The sequence below is a fragment of the Dipodomys ordii genome, unplaced genomic scaffold (assembly GCF_000151885.1).
Source record: "Dipodomys ordii isolate 6190 unplaced genomic scaffold, Dord_2.0 Scaffold22, whole genome shotgun sequence".
In the NCBI taxonomy this organism is placed as follows: domain Eukaryota; kingdom Metazoa; phylum Chordata; class Mammalia; order Rodentia; family Heteromyidae; genus Dipodomys; species Dipodomys ordii.
This window is the reverse complement of record NW_012267238.1, coordinates 4,561,933-4,581,257: the sequence shown is the minus strand read 5'-3', so window position 1 is coordinate 4,581,257 and position 19,325 is coordinate 4,561,933. Positions and strand designations below refer to the sequence as shown.

General features: G+C 46.4%; 2 protein-coding genes across 2 annotated transcripts in view; one reads left to right on the top strand and one right to left on the bottom strand.

Annotated features, from left to right (window-relative positions):
- Klhl35 (kelch-like family member 35) overlaps window positions 1-6,203 on the top strand; it is a 6,901-nt gene extending 698 nt beyond the window's left edge. Inside the window, 6 exon segments of the mRNA XM_013013966.1 lie at window positions 7-125; window positions 1,466-1,650; window positions 2,101-2,219; window positions 2,929-3,117; window positions 5,035-5,223; window positions 6,015-6,203. Of these exon segments, the coding sequence (XP_012869420.1) occupies window positions 7-125; window positions 1,466-1,650; window positions 2,101-2,219; window positions 2,929-3,117; window positions 5,035-5,223; window positions 6,015-6,203 (990 nt within the window).
- Window positions 6,204-12,195: 5,992 nt separating this feature from the next.
- Window positions 12,196-17,390, bottom strand: Rps3 (ribosomal protein S3). The gene is made up of 7 exons (XM_013014095.1): window positions 17,316-17,390; window positions 16,181-16,311; window positions 15,970-16,063; window positions 15,093-15,187; window positions 13,669-13,856; window positions 12,830-13,026; window positions 12,196-12,268 (listed from the first exon to the last, which is right to left on the bottom strand). The coding sequence occupies exons 1-6, from the start codon at window positions 17,343-17,345 to the stop codon at window positions 12,833-12,835; spliced, it is 732 nt and encodes a 243-aa protein (XP_012869549.1). The 5' UTR covers window positions 17,346-17,390; the 3' UTR covers window positions 12,196-12,268; window positions 12,830-12,832.
- Between the last annotated feature and the right edge of the window lie 1,935 nt (window positions 17,391-19,325).

Sequence of the window (19,325 nt, the reverse complement as noted above, 5' to 3'; positions counted from 1 at the left end):
CTGGAGAAGGTGGAGGCCGACGAGCTGCTGAGGGCCTGCGGCGAGTGCCGGCCGCTGCTGCTCGAGGCCCGCGCCTGCTTCATCCTGGGCCGCGAGGCCGGCGCGCTGCGGGCCCGGCCGCGGAGGTAGGGCCGCCTCCCCTTCGCCTCTGCAGAGTCAGCCTCCAGCCCTTTCCTCCGCCACCCCCCCGAGTCACTGAAAGCCAGTTCCTTCCACAGCCATGCCCGAATTAACTTGGACTTTAGTTATTCATCTCCTAGGCTGGCGCAGGCCTGCCTTACCTGGCTTGTGGAATTGTTCCAGTAAGGGAGACAGAGGACCCCTCACCTCCACTCTATTCTGTAGCCTCCCATCTACAATGCCGAGTGCTTACTGGGCACAGCCTGCTGAGATTTGTAATCTGGGAGCCCATAGAACTAGTATGAGTATGGAGCGGGGGAAAGGGTGGAGTAAAAGCCTACTTGGGCCCCTGCTACGCCAGCCTGGGAAAGTATAGGTGAAGTCGTCCTCCATTGATGGTCACCCCAAACCCCACCACCTTCCCATCCCTCACCTGAGACAGAAAACAAAGTTGACACTGTTCCTCTACCTCATCTCTGACTAAACCCAGGTCCAATGTTTAGGATTTGTGGAGAAAGTCATGAACCACTGGCTAAAGGGTTTGGTGAAGGGTCAGTGGGGGAAGGCGATGCATTACTGAGGAGCCCTGTCCAAAAGAATTAGTGAATAGGGAATGGCTTTAAGACATGGATATAGGAGTTGGGTGCAATGGCTCACACCTATAGTCTTTACTCAAGACGCTGAGACTTGGGAGGATCACATTGAAAACCAGCCTAGATAGATGGAAAATATTGGACTGGAAGTATGGCTCAAATGGTTAAGAGTGCCAAAGAGCAAGAAAGTCCAGGAAGAGACCTTGAGTTCAAGCTAGAGAGAGGAGGTGGGTTACCATCTGGAGAACTAGAGTGTGACATATAATAGAGTGCTTGCCTAGCAAACACAAGTTCAAGCCCTAGTAGTGGGGGGGAGGGGAAGGCAGTATTGGATTTTTTTGTAGACAGGGACAAGGCTAAAATGGTAGAACACCTGCCTAGCCTCATTACCACACACACAGAGAGAAAAGAGAGATTAGCAGTTGAGGATGGATGTCAGAAAAATGTACTCATAGTCCAGTCTTTTTCCCCTTCCTAATTCCTAGCTGATGGATCCATTTTTAAAGATTAAACAGGTCTAATTTTTTTCCCTAGGGAAAGGGCAAAGGCTTTTATAACTATTTTTTTCTGTTACTTAGTGGTGAGTATAGATTGAGAATTAGAGATACCAAGAAAGAGTGTTGGAAGTGTCAGGGTCCAGTGTGGGGCCAAGGTATTGAAGGGCAGAATAGCTGAATTGCATGTGTCAGCAAAAGGGTGATAAAGGTTGGCAACTTGGGTGGGAGACAAGCCCTGGTTGATCCCTATGCCAGATTCATGGATCTAGCTGAAGTGATCGTTGTCGTCGGCGGTTGTGACCGAAAGGGTCTCCTGAAGCTGCCTTTTGCTGATGCCTACCACCCAGAGAGCCAATGCTGGACCCCGCTGCCCAGCTTGCCTGGCTACACTCGCTCAGAGTTCGCTGCCTGTGCTCTTCGAAATGACATCTACGTTTCTGGTGAGGGTGGGACTGTGACAGAAGCCCCATGGGATTGGCTCATCACCTCTCACACACTTCCTTCTTTACTGCAGTCTACCCAGGGAGCTAGACTTTTCCTGATAACCTGCTGTTATTGGCTGAAGCAATATGTTGTGTCCTTCAGCTGAATGCTGGGCTTGACCCTTGAGGTAAAGCTCTGGGTTTGATCCTTGCCAGGTGGTCTTCAGCAATCTCTAAGCGGGTGTAATCATCCTAACACCTCAAGGAGGGAAGGACTAGAAAGCATAAAGGTGAAGAAGGGTTGATTACTAATTACCTCTGCCCTTCCTGTACAGATTGCCTGTACTGTGTTGCCTTGTCCCCAGCACATCCTTAATGCTTGTCTTTGGATCTCACATGCTGGTTCCTTGGGGGGCACTGGGAGGGTAGCGAGAGGACCTGGAGCAATAGCTACTTATTTCTCCTTAGGAGGCCACATCAACAGCCGCGATGTGTGGATGTTTAGCTCCCACCTGCATACCTGGATCAAGGTAGCTTCCATGCTCAAGGGCAGGTGGAGACACAAGATGGTAGCCTTGCAGGGGCAGGTAGGTACCTGCAGCAAGCTGCTATCCTGGGACTGAGAGCACAGATCTATGACTATCCTGGGGGAAAGCTCCCTCCAGGACCCTTTAGGCAGGCACTTTACCCCAGAGTCACTCCAGCAGCACCCCCAGAATTATTCTTTGTAAGAAAGCCTGAAAAGAGAGAGAGACTTGCCCAAGATCACACAATAATGAGAATGCTAACAATAAGTAGTTTATGGGTATCTGTAGGCTCTGGGGCTAAACAATGTAGGATTGAACCTTGACTACCATCTAAGACATAAAAGTTGTATAGAATGCATACATATGTATATACATATATAATGTATATGCATATAATGTATATGTGTAATATATATCTATATATATGCCTAACTTTTGTAAACTACATCCCAAAGTTAGAATCATAAAAGTGCTCCTTAAGGCTAAGTAGGGTGGTAAAAATCCCTAATAAAGGACTCCCTGTTATCAGCTTGGTGCCATGTGTTGCACTAAGCCTGCCTCATTAATCCCTGTTCCAGGAGAGGGAGCAGCTCAGGAGGTTCAGGAACTAAAGGAGCACCTAGGTGACCGCAGTACTGGGATGACCCAGTGTGCTGGACTTGGCCATATGTATGTGTGTGTGCGTGTGTGTGCGCGCGCACACACGTGATGGGGCTGCGGGGTTCCTTACGGCTGTAACTCTGGGCACCCTCCACCCCTATCCTCGCAGCTGTTCGCGGTGGGCGGCTTCGACGGCTTGCGGCGTTTGTGCAGCGTGGAGCGCTACGACCCCTTCTCCAACACGTGGGTGGCTGTCGCCCCCCTGCCCACGGCCGTGAGCTCGGCGGCGGTGGCGCCCTGCGCGGGCCGGCTCTACGTGATCGCGGGCGCTGGGCAGGACGGCCTCAACACCAACACGGTGGGCTCAGGGCGGGGGCTGCAGGGGCAGGGGGCGTGGGATGCTGCAGGAAGGCCGCGTGCCAGGCTAGACCCAATTGTGCTGGTCAGCAGCCCACGAGGCCCCGGCTTTCAGACGAGGACATTATCTCAGAGAAAGGATCTCAAGGGTCCTGTAGGTCAGCAGAACGCTTGGTCTCCTCGTGGTCGGACGTCCATACAGGTTTCATAGAGGTTGTTTGTCGGTACTAGGGCTTGAACCCAGTATTGGGCACTACCCCTGACCTTTTGTACTCAAGGCCAGAGCTCTACCACTTAAGCTACAAACCCACTTCCAGCTGATTTTTGATGACTAATTGGAGATAAGAGTCTCTGGGACTTTCTGCATAAGCTGGCTTTGAACCTCAGCCTCTAGTAGTTATTATTACAGGCGTGAGCCACCGTGGTTTTATAGGTCTTAAGAAATGAAATGAAGCAGGGGTAGGATTAAAACGGTTTTCCTCCAAAAAAAAAATAGTATTGAAGGCTGGAAAGGTAGCTTAGTGGTAGAGCATGAAACCTTGGGTTCGATTCCTCAGTACCACATAAACAGAAAAAGCTGGAAGTGGTGCTGTGGCTCAAGACTGCTAGCCTTGAACAAAAAAATAGAAGCTCAGGGACAGTGCAAAGGACCTGAATTCAAGCCCCAGGACTGGCAAAAAAAAAAAGGAAAAAAGGAAAAATAATAATATTGAAATAAATAGTGACCTACTGTCCCACCATCTAGGGACAACTACTGTGAGTATTATGGCATGGTAGCTTCCCAGCTCCCACAGAATTAACTTTCACTATTATTTGTTTTCTTCTTACTGTAAAACTTGGCCTTCTACTTACTAGTCTCAGTTCAGTATGAGCACTCTACACAGAATTCTCCAGCCATCATTTGAGCAGCAGTAATAATCCACTGAGTGATAAACTGTAGTATACCTATGCTTTACTGTTGGGCATTTGAGCTTTCTGAATAAAAATGAACCTTCTTGTCACAACTTCTCCACCCCTGACACCCTCACAGTTCTGTGGTCCTGAGACCAGAATCCTTACCAAATTAGAACCACTCCACTCCTCCCTATCCTCGGACACCACTGTTCTAGCAAACTTTCCAGAACTTCCCAGGGCATCAGCTTTAGGCAGCTCATTTTATACTGTCATCATGCAGCAGCCATTCTGTGGGTCTCCACAGAAACAACAGAGAAACTGGGATGAAGGTGAACAGGCAGCCAGATAGAGGTATGTATCCTCAGAAAGGGGCCAGGAGAGCATGGGAAAGGGTGATATTGTCCAAAAAGAAATGTACTCTTTACCTGACTTATGTAATGGTAACCCCTCTGCACATTACTGTTAACAACAGTTTTTGTTAAATGTTAAAGGGTCAGGGAATCATAAACAACTATGAGCCTGGGAAGCCATGGACCATTGTAGCAAGGAGTGGGGTTGCAAGACACCTCAGCTACAATCACTCCTGACAGGGCACAGGGAAAGGTTGCTAGGGCGTGTGGCTAGACACACATCTCTGCAGGGACCTGCAGAGAGGACCTAAGACACTTCTCCCCACTTGATGAGACATGCTCAAAAGACTAATTCCCTAAGGTGACTGTTCTCTTCCATCAAAAGAGACACTGTTCCTCTGTGGGGAAGGCTTTGAAGATGGGGAGGCATTTGAGCTGATGGCATTTGAAAGATGAGTCAGCTTTTAACAAAGGATGTGCAGGAGCTGGGGAGAAAAAGTAGAACTAGGCTGAGCACCAGAGGACAGGGTCAGCAGGTCTCCTACCTCCCAGATGCCCAGTGGACATAGATGGTGTTCTGCTCAGCATCCCGAGATCCCGAGAGAGGGGTGGAAGCATGTGGGTAGTACGGTCACTGGGGGAGGCTTTATCACCCCTGTTTTTCTGCCCCTCAGGTGCAGTGTCTGGACCCCAAGGAGGACCAGTGGAGCCTGCGGTCACCGGCGCCCTTCTCACTGCGGTGTCTTGAGGCTGTCTCCCTCGAGGACACCATCTATGTAGTGGGAGGCCTCATGAGCAAAATCTTCACCTATGACCCGGACACAGATGTCTGGGGGGAGGTGGCTGTCCTCCCCAGGCCTGTGGTAAGTAGAGAGGCTCCTGGCATGGTCCTTACCCAAGTCCATTCTGGAGAACCAATCCATTTGTAAGGCTCTGGAACGTGGAGGTGGTGGGTCTCAGGCATGACTCTGGGTAAGTGGTTTTACATTGTTCTCTAGCTTGTCCGGGTGATTAACCTTGCATTTCACACATGAACAGACTGGCCTTAGAGGCTGCCAGTTAAGCCATATTAGGGCAGAGCCTGGGCTGTAGCCTTAAGTGAGGCAGATCCAGTAAGCCTTACCTAACCCTAAAGGGCAAACAATTTGATAAGCTCCTTTGCTTTAGTGATAACAGGTGTCCAGGTCCTGGAAGTTCTCATTCCTACAGCTCCTTGGCTCCCTCTTCCCTGAAATTCAAGAGACTATAGAAGCGTGGCCTTCAGTAATCCCAAGATTTCTGACTTTTAAGTCTGATAGCCTAAGGGTGTAATTATTATTGCTAGTGTACTTATCAGATGCCAGACAAGGTACTATATTCAATGCTTTATATAACCACTTAACTGTGAAGAGAACGCTGTAATGGTAGCCACTCTTCACACACTGCAGATGAGGGAATCTAAGGCCCAGAGCAGTTGCATGACTTTTCTAGGCCATTCATTTACTAAGGGTCAAGAGACAAAGCTTTTACTCAGGCCCACCTACTTTTTGTCTCCCTGCCATCCATCCATGGTACCTGTTCATAGTCTGTATTGTTAACTGGTCTGGCCAGCTAGGAACTGAGGGGACCAAAGATTGGAGCTCATAGATAATTGTCATTCTGTGTGTCCACATAGGAGAGCTGTGGAGTGACAGTGTGCGATGGGAAGGTCCACATCCTTGGTGGGAGAGATGATCGTGGGGAAAGCATTGACAGGGTCTTCACCTTTGACCCCAGCAGTGGACAGGTGGAGGCCCAGCCACCCCTGCAGCGCTGCACCAGCTCCCATGGATGTGTCACCATCATCCAGAGCCTGGACAGGTGACTCAGATGAACAGCCTGAGTTGGAGGTAGAGGCAGAACTCAGGCACAGCACTGCTCCCCTCCTGGCACCTCCATGTAAATAGTTCTTTAATTTATTGTCCCTTTTTCTTATAAATAAAACTTTGTTTGAAGGTTGGATCTGTGTTTCAGCTCAACCCCACTTTGCTTGAGAGGTTATCCCCAGCATCCGTTCCTAACATCTTACTCCATTTGGGCTACTTACTACCCCCTTAAGACTGAGTCATTTAAAACATAAACACTAGGAGTTTATTTTTCATTTGTGGAGGCAAGAAACTCAAGATCAAGGCACCAATAGATCCAGTGTACTGTATGGACTTTTCTTCGTAGCTCTACAACTTCCTCCTTCTGGAGGGGTATGAGGCAGTTTGAATAAGAGATTCTACCTCATAATGGCACTAATGCCAAGTGACTTAACACTCAACAAAGGCCCCACCCCTTAACACTTATCAAACCCAGTATTAAGTTCAGACATTTAGAGTTTTGGATGGAGGGCTAGAAAGGTGGCTCAGTGGTAGAGTGCTTGCCTTGCATGCACGAGGCCCTGGGTTTGATTCTGACAGAAAAAGCCAGAAGTGGTGCTGTGGCTCAAGTGGAAGAGCAGCTAGCCATGAGCTGAAGAGTTGAGGTACAGGGCCCAGGCCCAGAGTTCACGCCCATGACCAACAAAAACCACAACAAAAAATTCTTTTTTTGGAGGGAAACCAATATTCAACCCATACCTACAACCTTATTGACTTTCAAAAGAGCAGCATGGACGGTAACAATTATTTTATGCAAAGCCATGGACATTAAAAACTATTTTATGCAAGGTGGAGGACAGCAGAGCCACGGGCCAAGCTGTGTACCGGGACTTGCCAGATCCCTATCAATGTAAAGCACTGCTGCCATTATAAAGCTTGGTGTGGCCTGGGGCTCCAGTGACAGTGATAAAATTGCTGGACAAGGAGGTAGCTCAGAGGGAACAAAGCACACCAGAGATTCTGAGCTAAGCTGTCTGTGCCTGTGGCTCAAAAGCTGGAGGCATTGCCAGGCCCATCTGCAGGCTCATCATTTGTACTAAGATTGCCTTTTGGAGTGTCATCTGCTCCCAGAACTCTCTAGCAAAGGTTGGCCCACACCCTCCCCATCTTCAAAGCCCCAGGGCTTTGACTGCAGGGTCTCCCTAGCTAGGACTGGCCCATCACAGCCACAAAGCACCAGCTGAGTTCAGCTCACAAATTACCTCAGATTAAGGAGCCTGAGACCATCTGGACACAGCTGATAATGGCAGCGGGGTGGGGGATGGAGTCCCAGCCCCACTGATCCTGCCTGACCCTATCCCACAGAATCACTAAGGACAAAACTAAGGCACCATGTTTCTAGCCTACCCAGGAACAAGGCACACATCCAGGGCAAGCCCAGGACTGCGTACTTCATGTGCCAGGCAGTGACCTTCATGTCCCCAATGTTCTTTCTATTGCCTGTACTTCTGTTGCTGTCTCCACCATCATGAGCTGGTCAGTGGGATGGTGAGCAATGACAGAGCCAGGATTTGAACCTATTTCTGGCCATCTCGAAAGCCTATTTTCCATCCTGCCTCATAAATTGTTAATCTGACAACACTGTGTTGGGCACAGTAGTTGTGCAGGAGATATCATTTTCACATGGAAGTCTTACCTGAATGGATACTGTCCCTGCCTCTAGGGAGTCTTCAACTGGAAGGGAGACATAGTTTAAATGTGAGGACATCCACAGAAGCACCAAGCAAAGGGAAACAGCCCATAACTTTTAATGGAGACCATGTTATATATGGCCTCCCTGGCTTTTAGTCCCTAGTTCAATGTACCTTATAGGCTGCCCTCTAGGTAAAGGGGCCCCTTACCATTTCTCCTGTATGACCTCTTAGGAATGCATGTTTGCCAGACCCTCATCTGAGAACAGAAACTTAATGTGTTATCACATCACAGAAGTCACCAACCTAAAAAAGCTAGTATTTGAGCATTTGATTTCTTGTGGTACTAGAGCTTGAATGCCAGGCGTGAGCCACCACCGCAGTGACCTGGAGGTTTTTTGAGTAGGTCTTATTATTCTTTTATACTGCTCTTTAAGGAATGAAAATGTACTTTTATGTTAAAAACAAAACAAAAAAAACCTGGGTGCCTGTGGCTCATGCTTGTAATCCTGCTACTCCGGAGGCTGAGATCTGAGGATCATGGTTTTAAAGCCAGCCCAGGCAACGAAGTCTGTGAGACTCTTATCTCCAATTAATCACCAGAAAACCAGAAGTGGTGCTGTGGCTCAAGTGATAGAGCGCTAGCCTTGAGCTAGAGCTGAGACAGTGCCCAAGCCCAAAGCTCAAGCCACATGACCAACAAAAACAAAACAAAAGCCAAAACAGTTAAAAAACAAAACAAAACAAAACCACCTTACAGGCCAAGGGAGCTGAGGAATTCAAAGGATGTAGCTCCTCTAGCTCAGCAGAGGGCTGTGAATAAGGTCAGTGGATGACCCACAAGTGAGGGTAGGATGAATCCATCAGTGCTTTTTGTTCAGGAATGTACCTGCCAGGCTGAACTGCTAGCCCTCTACACCAAGAAGCTTTATTTGAATTGCAGAGCTACTGGGCTTCATTCATTGTTTCACTTGTAAAAATGAGGACGTTGGCTCAGAAAAGGCTTAAGCCAAGGCTCTCGGGTTTCTTTCTCCTAAAAATCAGAACTCCTGGGTGCCAGTGCTCATGCCTGTAACCCTAGCTACTCAGGAGGCTAAGATCTGAAGACCAAAGTTTGAAATCAGATTGGGCAAGTAGTCTGAGACTTTTGCCAGTCCTAGGGCTTGAACTCAGGGCTTAGACTGTCCCTGAGCTTCTCTGTGCTCAAGGCTAGCACTCTACCACTTGAACCACTGACACTCCCAGCCTTTTCTGTTTATGTGGTACTGAGGAAATCAAAGCCAGGGCTCCGTGCATGCTAGGCAAGCACTCTACCACTAAGCCACATTTCCTGTCCTGTGAGACTCTTATCTCCAATAAACTACTTTGAAAAACTCAGAAGTGGTGCTGTGGCTCAAGTGGTCAGTGTTAGCCTGGAACACAAAAAAGTTCAGGGACGCCGGGCACTGGTGGCTCACACCTGTAATCCTAGCTACTCAGGAGGCTGAGATCTGAGGATCATGGTTCAAAGCCAGCCCGGGCAGGAAAGATTGTGAGACTCCTATTTCCAATAAACCACCAGAAAACCGGAAGTGGTGCTGTGGTAGAGTGCTCGCCTTGAGCTGAAGGACAGCGCCCAGGCCCAGAGTTCAAGCCCCACGACCGACAAAAAAAAAAAAAAAAAAAAGTTCAGGGACAGTGCCCAAGCCCCAGGTTCAAGTCCCAAGACCTGGGCTCCCCCCAACCCAAAAAAATCAGATCATGGACTACTATAAACATTGCTCAAGATCCAAGAGAAATCATAGTTCCCCAAGATATATTCAAGGTTGAACCAGCTGTCAAATAAGGTTAATAATGGAATCTGTCCACATTCCAGTTGTTGGTATATTTGTTCCCAGTTCAGGGTTTAGAATTGTTACCTCCTTATATTGGTCATGCTGTTAGCATTGTCTTGTGTTGGTCTAGGGGTTGGGCACTGACTGAACTTTTTTGCTAACACTCTACTTGAGCCACAGCTCAACTTCAAACTTTTTGATTGTTAATCATGGACTTTCCTGTCCAGGCTGTCTTAAAGGCACGAGCCAGGGACATAGTTTTCATTAGGAAAAAAATCTCTAAGGCTGAAGTTTTGACTCTAAAATAGGAATGACACCTCCCCCATCTCCCAGTAGAAAGTGTAATCCCTATGGCCAGAACTTTACAGTGAGGGTGCATCATGCTATTATATCCAAAAGCCAATGGATTTTAGAACACTCCAGCCTCTAGGTCTTATACTTGGCGTTACAGGTCCAGTATAAGTGAAGCAGTGCTGGTGACAGCATAACTCAGGTAGTCTCTTTGATAAAGTGCTCTGACAGAATAAGGTGCTCCCTTTACGGTGGCCAACATTTTCAAAATTAACCAGCACTAGTATTGAGGACAGGCTGACAAACTGGTGGTCATGACATGCCAGATTGAGGTAGCCCCCACCACCCCCAGCCCTGAACACTGGCCTCACCCATTTTTTTTTTTTTTGTATTTTTCCTGGTTTATCAGTCAGTTCTATTTTGGTCCACGATCCTTACTGGCCATCTTTCCAAAGATCTCACTTGGTGCATCCCTGCCTTAAGCTTATTTATTAGTTGAGCCTGTCCTTGGGGGAAGGACAGGGTACATGAAAAATGTCAACACGTCTGATGTCAAAAGCTTTATTTTCACCTGCTAGTTCTGGGACTTCACAGTATGGTTTTGGCTGCCTTTACCCATTGGGGAGAGACTACATAATACACTGACAATTGTGGTTTTTACATTTAACATTTTTTCCTCTTCAAATTGCTACTGTGCAGCAATCCTTTTTGCTAGAGTACCTCCTGGTGGTGTTGAACATTTTCACAACTTACCAGAAGGAAGACCATTTAATACAAAGGCCTCTAATGGGCTGTGCCAGAATTACATTGCTCTATTTCTAGTACTCAGTAAATGTGAAAGTTTTTAAAATTTTAATGTTATAGCACTACAAAGTCATGTCTTAAACAAACCACAAGTTCCAAAATAAACACTTGGGCTGGACATGTGGCTTAATGGTAGAGTACTAGGTTTAATGGCACACATAATAAACACCAACAGTATTACAGGAATAGAATTCCTGTAAGGAATCAGTTTGACAGCTCACTTCTGAGGCATCACCACTTTTGGAAGTACTGTTAAGGGGGGGGGGGGGAGATAGCTTTTGTATTTATGTTTAGGAGGTCCAACTCACCCTGAATCCTACTAAATAAGTTTACTGTATTAGCGATGTTGGCGGTTAGAGAACTCAGTAGTAGCCAGTCCTCATCCTTGAGTTCTGCAGCTTTCACCAGATATACTACTTCTAAAAACTTACAGGCTGTTTTTTAAAAGGTAGGTTGTTGATAGGAAAACACAAATACTTTTTGTCAGTGTGTTTTCAGCATTACTCACTTAAAATATTAATAAGCACATGTGTAGTAAAGTTTGGCCTGGTGTAATTCAGTGTAGTTGAGAAGATAAATCACTTACTAGATTGAGCATCTGTGCAGCTAGTTTTTTTTTTCTTTTTAAAATAACTAGCCAAGCCACATCCCAAGCCCATGACAGCATTAAGGGGAACTTTATTTCAACATCAGTCATATAGTTTTCAAGCCAACTTGTCCTTCACTATTATCACCTGAATAAAGTAAAGCATCCAATTTGTTACAAAATAGATACTGAGAGCAAATACTCAGGACAGATTACTATAGAATATCTAAGCCGGGCGCTGGTGGCTCACACCTGTAATCCTAGCTACTCAGGAGGCTGAGATCTGAGGATCACGGTTCAAAGGCAGCCCGGGCAGGAGAGACTGTGAGACTCCTATCTCCAATAAACCACCAGAAAACCGGAAGTGGCGCTGTAGCTCAAGTGGTAGAGCACTCGCCTTGAGCTGAAGAGCTGAGGGACAGTGCCCAGGCCCAGAGTTCAAGCCCCACGACCGACCAAAAAAAAAAAAAAAAGAATATCTATACCTAGGACAGTATGAGCAAATAGAAACTATTTCCTTATGCACCAGGAAAATATTAAAATGTATTTTCCTCTGGGCTGTAGATATAACTCAGTGATATAGTGCAAGAGACCTAGGTTAATCCCTCTTCTAAACCTGTGATCCTAAGGCACAATTAGCCATGATGCTGACCTGTAGCCACTAGCCTTTGATGTCTTATAGTGTATTTCTCTGGTCAGCTCTGCTTAGGGCCTCCAGTTCTGACCTTGACAAATACCAAACAAGTCTTGGCTTAAGCTAAGAGGATACGCAAGGCTGTAGGCCAAAATCACCAACTACTGGACAGATAAGTCTAGTAAGGCCTTATGTCTTTGTACATGATTTTATTACATGTCTCTAGGGCAACATCCAGGCTCCAGATACAGCTGCCAAGGAGACCCTGAAACCAAATAAAACATAACAGTAAGAAAATAACCTGAGCATCAGAATCCTTCATTTACCAGGTATGGAGTACACACTCTCACTTTGGATTTTCATTAAGATATGGATCAGCATTAAGATAAAAGAAGCACTGGGAGACAAAATTCTTATGTGGCTAGGGCACAAAGAAGGGGACTTGGTGTTACTATTTAAGAGAGCCCTGAAAGGGTAGAATAGCAAATTGGTTGGAAGAGTACCTTAAAAATCTCTACCAAATAAGGCAGTAAGGGAAAAGTGTCAAGCATGGCAGTAAAAGCAGAACCACCTTTTTGGGGGGATAATTTTGCTACACACAGAGCCCCTCACTAGGACCTTCTTAAAAAAAAAAACAAAGGCAAATATCCATCCCCATCCCAACAGTTGTGGGAGGTTGAAAGATAGGCTCCAGATTCCTATTTGTACTCTCCCACATAAAGCATGGGGATCCAATTTTAATTCCCAAGTGTGTGTGACCAGTGCGAGATACCAGTACAGAAAAAAAAGGTTCCTGTTTGGCCTCAAGGATTCCCTGAAGACATACCTGTTATGCTGTAGGGACTGGCTGTGGCATGGCAGGTGGCTCTGGCTTCCCACCCTTCTGTTCTGAGATGGGGGTAGTTGGCAGGATCTCATCTTTAGGTTCCACAATGCTCACATGGTCAGGCAGGGGCTTCTTAGGCCCAATCTTACCACTTGGGTCCCAGGGCAGCATGATCTTCACTTTGATGCCCAGCACACCTACAGGACATAAAAGAATTAGGGCCTAGTTGTGTTTCCTGGCACCCAGCACCTAAGAGGACAGGACACAACATTTTACCCAAGTATTGCTGGATTGGGTGGCCCTTCTCAGACAAATGCCTCTAAATCAATCAATGAACAGGACACTTTTGCCAAAGGAACCCATGCACAGCACCACAGAACATGGCACTGACAAGGACCAGAAGCAGGATGTGACCTTTCTGACTCGTCATCGTGTCATCACCGAAGGGTACAGATGCTTAATGACAAACTATCAATTTGTCTCAGTAATACAATTTTAGCTAAGCCACAAATCCAAGGTATATACTTTTTTTTGGGGGGGTCTAGTCGTGGGGGCCTGAACCCTGGGCCTGGGTGCTGTCCCTCAGCTCTTCAGCTCAAAGCTAGCACTCTACCACTTGAGTCACAGTGCCACTTCCGGCTTTTTTCTTTTTGCTTATATGATGCTGAGGAATCGAACCCAGGGCCTCATGCATGCAAAGCCAAGTGCTCTACCACTGAGCCACCTTCCCAGCCCCAAGGTATACACTTGTGCCTAGCTACTTCTAAGGTGAATTTTTCCAGGTGTCTACAAAAAGCAATCTGCTAATGCCTTTTGCCACAACATCCCCAACTGCTTACCCTGTCTGAGCAGCACATGACGCACAGCAGTGTCAACATAGTAGTTAACAGGGTCCCCACTGTGGATCATCAGGCCATCTACAAACTTCATAGACTTAGCCCTCTGTCCTCGGAGTTTCCCAGAGACTACAACCTCGCAGCCCTTGGCTCCACTCTCCATGATGAACCGCAGCACACCATAGCAGGCCCTTTGAAGAACAAGAAATCCACACTGCCAAAGAGAATTCACCTACCTCTCCCACCAATTTTAAAATGCAGAACTGGAACTTCACTGTTGTAATAGTTACTTTAGTGGAAAACAAACCTGACCAGAAATTAGCAATTCTCTTGTATGGCGCTACCTAATCCTTGGCTATTTCCCTCCAAACAGGTACTTGCCAACTGCGCCTCAGCAAACCAAAAGACTAGGTCCTTCTCTAGCAATCTGGCCAGCCAAAACTGAGGCATGGGTATTTTAGAAGTGTTCCCCAAATGGTTCTCATGTTCAAAATTGAGAAAAATACTTAAAACCCCACCGGGCCCAGCCACTTAGTGCACCCTTTAGAATTTACCTTGATATTAAAGTGCTAGATAGGAAAAAAGACCTAATAGATCTCCAATAAGCTTTTAAAGTATCATGCTCTCACCCCAACTCATTTAGTTTTCTGAGATAATTTGATAGCTAACCACCCCAGACACTTCTAAATTCTCATCCTCACTGAAAGGTAGTATAATTCCTGTTTACCACTTAAAGAGAAGAGACTCAAGTGTCAATAATATGATTAGGAAACAGGACTTCCCAGTCTAAATGTGCAAAACCTATAGAGGGCTTACAACAGATGGCTGGGACACACCTCCATTTTCCTATTCATATTCTGCTTTACAAAGTTGAACCAAAAAGCTTTCTACTGAAATCTTACCAGTAGGATTAGCTCCAGGGGAACCCCAACCCTTTCATGTTCTTTTTCTCTATTCACAATACTATGTATACACAACTGAAGGTTTTAGTGTATAGATCTCAGGCTCTCCCTCATCAGACCATGCAGTGACCTTATCATCCCCACCGGAGTGAACAATTAATGACTCTAATTGACTTTCTAGCTTGTTTTGAATTTGTGGCATCCCACAAGTACTTAAGTAACAGCTTAGTAACGGGGCTGAATTACTCCTATTGCCTATCTGCTAAAAGGTCCTTCCTAAAGATTAAAAAGGTCATCCTGCACAGTTCCATTTCTACTCTACTCCCAAAGCACACAAAACTCCTCCTCCCAAACTATAGCACTGACCACCTCTTATAGGTTACTAGCTATGTCATTTAGCCTACCAGTTCAGTAGGAACATGGATTAGCACTACCTTATTGACCTAACTGGCAAAAAGTAGATGATCTTATAACTCATTTGTTGACAAAAATGGCAGACATGCCATATACAACAGCATGACTTACCTCCGCACAGCAAGCCCTCCAAGGAGTTTGTACCGCAGAGACTCTGCCTGTGCAATGGCACACAGTCCTCTTGTGGCCACTTTTTCGGCATATAGCTTTAAAGAGACAAGCACATCCAGTTACCTTCACCAGTTTTCCAGCAAAATCCAGCACTGTCACCATACAAGGTTCTCTATGTATCACCATGTCCCTCAAACACTTTTTCTATACCCACAAGGCACCGTAACACTAGGCGGTTGCCTTCCCACTACCACACTAGGGAGAGACTAGGAGGATTGCCAATCTATTCTATATATCATTTATAAACCCAAGTGAAATAGGAAACCCACCAGATTAAGCACACTGCTTATTTTTTTTCCAGTCCTGGGCACTGTCCCTAAGCTTCTTTTTGCTCAAGGCTAGCGCTCTATCACTTGAACCACAGTGCCATTTCCGGCCTTTTCTGTTTATGTGGTACTGAGAAACTGAACCCAGGGCTTCATGCATGCTAGGCAAGGACTCTACCACTAAGCCACATTTTTGTTTTTGAGACAAGGTCTTGCTATGTAGTTCAGTCTAGCTTCAAAGCCTAAATCAGGAAGATTCTGGTCCAAAGGCAGCAGAAGCAAATTTAGCATGACCACATCTCAACAAGCAGGCATGGTGTTCTTGCCCTGGGATCCCTTCTATTCTTATATATCTATAGAGTTGCAGATAAAAGATTAAAGGGAGGGGAGGATTGAGACCCCCATCTGAAGAATAAAGCAAATAAAATGGCTGAGGTAGAGCACATGCCTAGCAACACAAGGTGCTGAATTCAAACCCTAGCACTGTAAAAAATAAAAATAAAGAGCTGTTTCCAAATGCATGATAATCAAGATAAACCAGGACCACTCACCTCTACACTGCCCTCAGGGAAGCCAAACCTCTTCTGAACTACTGCAGTCAATTCCCGAATGCGACGACCCTTCTCACCAAGAACATTCTGTGTCCTGGAGGGGGGAGGGGAGGGGAAGACATTCGTAACTTACAAAACCTCATTCATCTGCCAGGAAACACAATTTTAAACAAAAGCCACGACTAAGTCCAAACAGTTTTTAAGTTTTTACCTGGTAGCTAAGATAATGATTTCTGTCCTGGTGGGTGTAACTCGGACCTCAACTCCAGAGTAGCCATCTTCAGCCAGCTCACGAGTAAGAAATTCATTCAGTTCGGCTTTGAAGATGCCATCAGCAACAAACTAGCCAGAAAAGCAAATCCCAATATTATGATATGGACAAAGGCTTACTTTCCTCTCAACAGGGGATTGCACCCTTCATCCAGATCCAATACTCTTGTTCCCATAGAAAGTGAAGCAACCCTTCTCAGACAAATGCCTCTAAGTCATCTTTAGGAAGTTTCTTCCACCAGGTCCCTTTAAGCTATGCCACAGAACGCAGCACAGAGTGGGGCTGTCTGGCCAAAGGTAATACTCCCAAGTCAGACTCGTCATCACCTCTTCATTGAAGGGTTGAAGAACTTGTTATTTACACATGCCAAGCAAAAAGCTGCCTGAAAATGGTAGGTTCAGTTTACTCTGCATAACAAGGGCCACCGCTACTTGTAGCTCTCAAGACTTTTACAGCAGACTTCAAACTGCAGACTTCAAACTGCAGACAGAACAACCCCGAGAACCCCGGCAAGTTAATCTGACCTTACACTACTTGGGGACTGAGTTGATCAATCCTAACAGCACTGTGGTTTTAAACTTCAACATCTATGTGAAGTAACAGACATAAAGCTAATGCTATTTACCTACTTCTCTAACTTGGGCTGACACGTTAAAAGTCTGAAGGACCCTCAGCTCCCGGCACGGTCCCCGCGGCCTTCCTCCCAAGGCCTCTCCAGGGTCGGTGCTGAGACTTCATGCCACAAACTCTCAGGGCTCACGCGCTCAAAACGCCACGCGTATGCTTATTTTGTCGGCTAAAACCTGCTCACCAGCCGCTTCTCCGGAACAGGCAAGGAGAGCGGAGCTCATCTCCACCGGAACCGGAGAAACCCGTCTCTCCCTTCCTGCCACATCTCGCCCGTCGGCGCGGGCCTCGCACTCAATCCGCCGCCATCCACGCCCACCGGGAACGCCAAACGGCTGTAGCCGCTTCTTGGGGTAGGACACGGGCCCGCGGATCTTCCGACGACACCCTGAGAAGACCCTGGCCCCACGAGGCGCTGCGGTTGCCGGGAACAGGCCCGGTTGCTCACCTTCCTCTTCTTGGAAATTTGCACCGCCATCTTGCTGCCGCGCGCTGCAGAAAGGAAAAGAGGTTACTCGCGGGCGGAAGTGAGTATAAGGAGCGCGGCGTGACGACAAAACTGTGCGACACTGACGCCCACCAGTGCTCATGGGAAATGTAGTTTTCCATAAAGAAAGCCTCTAAACCGGGTGTGGATGGCTCAGGTTTGTATTCTAGCTACACAGGAGGCTGAGATCTGACGACCGAGGTTTGAAGCCAGCCCAGGCACGAAAGCCCATGAGGCTCTTATCGCCAATTAACCATCATAAAGCCGGAAGTAGAGCTGTGGCTCAAGCAGTAGAGCATTATCCTTGTTTGAGAAAGCTCAGGGACAAGTGCCCAGGCCCCAGGCCCTGAGTTCAAGCCCCAGGTCTGACATTAAATAAACATGTAACTATATTCATATATGACTTGGTAAATTAAAACAAGAAAAATAAAATGCAGAGAGTCACAAATATACAGATTTCTGATCACAACAGTGTCTTTGGCTGAATACCAAGCCCCATAACTTTTTTTTTGCAGAAGTCTTAGTGTCTCTTAACCAGAAGAGAAATCCATAGGGCCATTAATGTCACCTCTGGCCACATGTGGCTGCTGAGTGGATGAGATATGACTAGTCTGAGTGGTAAAGAGCTGTAAGAATAAAATACACCCTAGATTTTTAAGTATAACAAATATAAAATTTTATACTGAGCATATATTGAAACAGTATCTTTAGATATACTGAGTAAAATAGGTTGTTAAAATCATGTTCACCTTTGTCATGCTGTTTTTTGTTCACATGGCTACTAGAAAATTTAGAATGATATGTGTGGTAACATTTGAGTCTTCTGTTATTGAAAGCTTAAATATGATTAATTAGACTTTGCAAAGAACCACGCAGACATCCAGATACAGAAAACAAAGAAAGGTTTATTGCTGGGAAAGGGGGCTGGCAAGACTCCTTCTCACAAGGGAGGAATGAGAAGAAGCATGGGCTATTGTCTGGGATGACCTATATAACCTAGGGGGTTTAGGAGGGGCTAGAAGGAGCTAGGAGGCAGAGACCCTGGTATGGACCTGTGGGCCAGGGGCTTCATCATGGCCGACTAGGATTTATGGCTGCTGTCCATAGTAGATCAGGGTCCTGCAACTGCCCAGACCTAAAGGTCACTCTAAGGGGCTCTTGTTGCCTTATATGGTGGCAGCTGCCCCAGAGAAGTGCTATCCCAAGGTAAAGGAAGCTGGAAGTTCATTATTTACTGCCTTTACTATATGGGCCTGGTGTTGCCTAGGAAGGGGAAATGCTAAGCTGTAGAGAAGGGAAAGAATGGACTAAGCTGTGGGAAGGGACTCATTTCGCTAACAATTACATTCTGTTGGACAATAACTTTTGTAATCTTGTAATCTTTGTAATCTTTTCAATGACAGAGATCCATAGTGTTTTCCTTGGTTTTGTGTCTATGAGATTTGATAGAGCAATTGGAAGAGGGTGGGCTACTAGTAATGTTGACAAACTGAAGCAAACAAAAAGATTGATAGTGTTAAAAATCAGTCTTAAGCCATGTGCCTGTGGCTCATGTCTATAATCGTAGCTACTCAGGAGATTGAGATCTGAGGATCACAATTCAAAGCCAGCCCAGGCAGAAAAGTACCTGAGACTTTTATCTCCAATAAAAAGAAAAGGCTGAAGCTCAGAGTGGTGGTGGCTCAGGCCTGTAATCATAGCTACTCAGGAGGCTGAGATCTGAGGATCACAATTCAAAGCCAGTGCTGGCAGGAAAGTCCGGGAGATTCTTATCTCCAATAAACCACTCAAAACCGGAAGTGGTGCTGTGGCTCAAGTGGTAGAGCACTAGCCTTGAGCTGAAGAGCTGCTCCCAGGCCCAGAGTTCAAGCCCCACAACCAACAACAGAAGAAGAAGAAGGAGAAGGAGAGGAAAAGAAAGAAAGAAAAGGCTGGAAGTGGTGACTCAAATGGTAAGAGTGCTAGCCTTGA